The sequence below is a fragment of the Pelodiscus sinensis genome, chromosome 16 (genome assembly GCF_049634645.1).
Source record: "Pelodiscus sinensis isolate JC-2024 chromosome 16, ASM4963464v1, whole genome shotgun sequence".
Classification (NCBI taxonomy): domain Eukaryota; kingdom Metazoa; phylum Chordata; order Testudines; family Trionychidae; genus Pelodiscus; species Pelodiscus sinensis.
In genome coordinates this window covers 4664439-4669577 of record NC_134726.1, presented here as the reverse complement: position 1 = coordinate 4669577, position 5139 = coordinate 4664439, and the positions used below count along the sequence as shown (strand labels likewise).

Sequence of the window (5139 nt, the reverse complement as noted above, 5' to 3'; positions counted from 1 at the left end):
CAAAATACCGCTGCTTCCATGAGATGTTTTTAAATCTGAAGTGGTGTCATTTTTTGTAGCTAGTGCTATGTAGTAATGGTAAATTACTTGTGAATAATACTTGGCAGGAGCAATACAGGGTTAACTCCCATTGACTTCAGTGCAGGCAGGATTTCATCCACAGTCTACACTTAGCACACCCTGCTCTGTCCCCATGTATTCCCTGAAAAGCAGTGGCCTGTCATTGCATTCGTTTCTCTCTGAGCCTGTTAGCACATCTGTAAAACACGTGGATGATTCCCTCCTTGCTCTTAGGCCTGATGTTTTCCACCTTGTCATTACGATTCTCCGTATTGTCTGTTTGCTCATCTCTGCCCCTGCAGCCGGTTCATTTCCCCAGGCCACCACACTGCTGCGTTAAGATGTGAGAAAATGATAACGCCTCCCAGTGAACAGTCCAGGGCAGGACAAGGATTGTTTTCCAGAGAGATAAGAGAGCCCTTCCTCACGGGGTGGGCCCCAGAAGTGACCAATGGCAATGGACAGCTGCCAAGTTCTGCTCTCTCCGTCCCCTTTATAAGGGGGCTGCGAGGATGATCAGCACAGGCCTGTCCGAGTGACCATTGCAAGGAGGCTGATCTCACAACCCCCCAGCAACGATGACTCTGACTCAAGCTGAGAAGGCGGCAGTGGTTGCCATTTGGGAAAAGGTCGCTACCCATGCTAATGCCATTGGGGCCGAGTCACTGGAGAGGTAAGTGATGTGCTATCTTTGCTTAGATTCTGTGGGCCTGTCTCAGATTTCACCCTGGTGGACACACTCGGGGGTAAAGTTTGTGCCAGGGGTGAATGTGGGTCTGTAGTTCAGAAGCCTGGGGAAATCAGAGACAATGAAGCTCTTGAGAGGGCAGATTTTAAGGGTATTCTTCAAACATTGGTGATTGAGGGCCTCAGCTTTTCCTGGAGAATAACCCTCATGGAAAGTCCTGTAGAATACAGCAGCGCTCTATAGAAATGACTCTAACACTCTATGGAGTTTAACAGAGAATAATATCCCTGCTGTCCAATCCTGCGGGATGATTTCAAACCCCAAAAGAAAGAATATTCTGTTTTATTCACTTTCCATGGATGCCAGCTGGGCGGAGCTCCGGAGAGTGACTCCACATGGCCACTGATACCCAGATAATGCCAAGTGCAAAGGTTATCACTGGTATGAGCTGAACATGAAAACAAAAGGCACGTGGGAGGGGGTTATTATGTGAATGATGCAATTTCTAGTGGCAAGTGCAGGGCAGTGCTTGTGATGGGGTATTCAAGCAGGATGCTTGGAACATGTCTCAACATTCCATTTGATGTGTAACAGATTAGCAGGAGAAGTAGACACCCCCATGAAGTGCATATCACTGTAAACCACATAGGCTTGTAGGGTCACGGAAGGTTTGCTGTAAATACAACTAGCCAGCCTTTTATTGGTAGAGCCAGGACTAATGGATTTGAAGTATTATGTGAAATGTATGTTAAGTAAAGGGGACATTTTCCCCAAACATCCCATTTCAAATGAACCAGCTGAAGTTTGGGGGTAACCCACCTTACGGCCCAAGAGCTCTGTACTCCTTCCAGTAAAAATCCATCCACAGCTAATTGTCTAAACAAGCTGATACAAAGGGAGGGAAAGAACCTGGGAACAATGTTTGGTTTCTTCAGGTGAAGACTAGTCCCAGGTTTGTGATATTCAAGCAGTTCATTTTAAATCTTTTCATGGCCCTTTTTGGCTATGTAAGCTTCACTTATACTGATTGAAGCAAAGATTCTGGACATGAAATATCTGACTATAGAGAGTATTCACTATAGATTCTGCTATCATTGGGAAATGCAATTTGGTTCTGCTGCAGAAAATATACTACAGAGGATGAGGATGGCTGTGGGGAAGTATTAGGTTATTTAGCTCAAAGAAGAAAGTAAGTTGAAAATGCTTGTAAAATACTTTTCAGCGTGTAAATCTAAACATGGCTTAGCCAAGAATTCTTCTTGGTGAGACTCCATTGATTTACAACTGTAAACACCAGGGATGAATTTGGTCTATCACTCTTTTCCTAAAACAAAGAAATAAGGTTACAAACCGCTCCTGTAGAACTGCTGGCCTGTAACGTTTGACCATTCCAGCCCCATTTCAGCACAGGGTACAGTCAAATACTAACAGTCTAGAGAGCATTTCTCTAATCCATTCTTTTCCCAGTTCCAGTGTTTTGGACGAGAAGAGCAGGAGCAAGTGTCGATCCAGGGTCCTGGCCTCCCTGACTCAGGGCTGTATCAGCTGCTTGGTGCAATTTCCATTACTGAAGTCATTTCTAATGTTCTCTTCCAGGCTTTTTTCAGGCTTCCCCCAAACCAAGACCTATTTCCCTCATTTCGATCTCAGCCAAGGTTCTGCTCAGCTTCATGGCCATGGCTCCAAGGTCCTGAGTGCTATTGGGGAGGCTACTAAGAACATCGATAACATTACAGGTGCCTTGGCCACACTCAGTGAGCTGCATGCCTACATCCTCCGAGTTGACCCAGTGAACTTCAAGGTGAGTGAACATAAGAAGGGCCACACGGGTCAGACCAAAGCTCCGTCTAGCCCAGTATCCTGTCTTCCTGCAGTAGCCAATGCTAGGTGCCCCAGGAGAAATGAACAGAATGGGCAATTGTCAAAGGATCCACCCCACGTCGCTCATTCCCAGTTTCTGGCAAACAGAGGTTAGGGACACCACCCCTGCCCAGCTTGGCTATTAGCCATGGATGGACCTAGCTGCCATGCACTGAGATCTTTGGCAAGGGAGAGTGAAATCTGCTGTACAGTCTTAGCCAAGAGCCAGTTGGCTTTTAGCTCATGCTGTAGAAGCACATGGCTTTCACCCCTAAGGTTACCGGTTCAGTCCCTCGTGCCCACAACAAAGGTCTGTGAGCCACTGATCTTAGACAGATCGCATCACATCTTTGTACCCCCATCAAAAATGGGGAGAATGATACTGACTGTGCTTGGCCAAGGACTCAGGCTCCTGCATGAAAAGCTTTCTGTATGTGCAAGGATTATTCCTGGTTACTTTATAGTCCCAGGACAAGGAAGAGGAGCAGTGTGAAGCAACGACTTCTCTCTGGTCTAAAAGGTGGATTTCTCAGTCAGTAACTCATACCCACTGGAGGAGACTCTACCTGGCAAGGAGACTCCAGCTTGGTGTTTCAGGCTCCCAGCAGGCAGAGGTGTGTTATTTCAGGCATGTGATTTTCCATGTGATTTTCTCCTGCTCTTTTCTCTTGCAGCTGCTTTCCCATTGCATTCTGTGCTCTCTGGCCGCCCACTTTCCCAACGACTTCACCCCGGAAGTTCATGCTGCATTGGACAAGTTCCTGTCCCAGATTTCTTCGGTGCTGACTGAGAAGTATAGATAAACTGTCTCCTAGGAGAGCAGGGGCCAGGCCTCTCAGAGTGGGATGCCCACCCTTCATCATGCACGCTTCATGAATCCCTACACCTGGGTGTTGTCCTAAGCAAAAAGCCAATAAATATTCTAATTGGCCACTCTTGTCTCTGTGCTTTAATATTCACTGGCTCCAGCCGGACATTGTTGTTCATAATGGGAAGGGTGTTCTGACATTCCCTGCAAGATGCTAAGGGGGCTCCTCAGATAGCGAGATCCACATACAACACCTAATCACTTCTAGTTACTCTTTTTTCATCATAGAAGAAGAACCAGAGGACACTGAACTGAAAGGCAGCAAATTTAAAATCAATCAAGAACTATTTTTTCACCCACAATTAGCCTTTGGAACTCATTGCCACAAGGTATCATTGAGGCCAGAGCTTGCCCAAATTCACAGATAATTAGACACTTCCTTGATGGAGAAGCTACATTAAATAGACTCCCCAAAGCCCACCATTTTAAGACATAACCCTTTTACTTCAGGGAATAAGCCAGCCTCTGATGAGAGGGTATCAGGGGGACATGCTATTTCAGAAACACCACTGAAGGGATATTTGTACATGTTGCTTTTTATCATTGCCAGAGGCAGGGTCCTTGTTTAAGAGAACCTTGAGCTGAGCCATGCTGGCAGTGTCTGACACACACACACCCCAACTGAGTTACCCGGCTAGACAACACCACTGAAGTGCAAGTGTAGCTGGGATGCTGTGTCAAAGCAGAGGAAAATTCTCTAGCAGGATGTCAGAGGCTGGGCTGGCTCTGTTTTATGAATTTATATTTCAAGCAAATTCAGTGCCCCTGTGAGCTAGTGCTAAAGGGATCCTATCTAATGTAGCTTCTCCATCAAGCAAGTGCCTAATTATTTGTGAATTTTGCAAGCTCTTGGCCTCAAAGAGATCTTGCGACAATGAGTTCCACAGGCTAACTGTGCACAAAAAAACCCCCATTCCCTGGTATTGGTTTCCAATCTGTTACCTTTCAGTTCAATGTCCTCTGGTTCTTCATCTGTGATGAAAAAAGAGTAAATAGAAGTGTTGCATGTGGCTCCCAGACAGGCAGTCTTGAGCATAAGTCCTCGGTTCTCATTGCTCTCCTGCTGAAGGGCATCCGTTTCAGTGGCTCCTGAGCCTTTCTGGCAGCTTCCTTCATCCCTCCTACCTTCTCCCCTCAGGGTCAGCCCCAAGGGATACACTCCTTACTGTAGCTCTCCTCTCAGTCCTGCCTTATTGGCCATTCCTTCAATCATTCACTCTGGCTCTTCGGAGCTGGGTCTAATCCTTAATTCCTTGTACCTCCTTGAGGTGTCAGGATAGGCTAATTGGGTTATTGGTCCGCCCTTAACCCTTTCACTACCAGTGTGGGGTTTAGACACGTAGGGCTATTCACGAGGCCCTACAAGCAAGAAGGCTGATTTTGTGGCTTGTGGTTCCTCTGGCCCAGGCTTGCCATCCGCCTAGCCTGGTGGATCCCATGACATAAGAACACAAGAGCTGCTAGCCTGGGTCAGACCATAGTTCCTTTTGCCCACTATCCCTGTCTCCAAAAGTCTCCTGTGCCAGAGCTTCAGGGAGGTGTTCAGACACAGGCTAACTATGGAGTGATTCCCCTGTCCTCCCGTGCCAGCTGCTGGTCATCGGAGGTTTAGGGATGCCCAGAACATAAGAACAGCCATAGGTCCACATTGCCCACTATCCTG

The 5139-nt window shown here is 47.0% G+C and overlaps 1 protein-coding gene across 1 annotated transcript; it reads left to right on the top strand.

Annotated features, from left to right (window-relative positions):
• Positions 1-573: 573 nt before the first annotated feature.
• On the top strand, positions 574-3541 carry LOC102459869 (hemoglobin subunit pi-like). The gene is made up of 3 exons (XM_006124534.3): positions 574-733; positions 2345-2549; positions 3283-3541. The coding sequence occupies exons 1-3, from the start codon at positions 639-641 to the stop codon at positions 3409-3411; spliced, it is 429 nt and encodes a 142-aa protein (XP_006124596.1). The 5' UTR covers positions 574-638; the 3' UTR covers positions 3412-3541.
• Positions 3542-5139: the final 1598 nt, after the last annotated feature.

Excerpts from the sequence above, each read along its gene's own strand:
- LOC102459869 (XM_006124534.3), top strand. The coding sequence starts at position 639 with ATGACTCTGACTCAAGCTGAGAAGGCGGCAGTGGTTGCCATTTGGGAA. Across the intron at positions 734-2,344 it reads GGGGCCGAGTCACTGGAGAG|GCTTTTTTCAGGCTTCCCCC; the intron begins GTAAGTGATGTG and ends GTTCTCTTCCAG. Across the intron at positions 2,550-3,282 it reads TTGACCCAGTGAACTTCAAG|CTGCTTTCCCATTGCATTCT; the intron begins GTGAGTGAACAT and ends TTTCTCTTGCAG.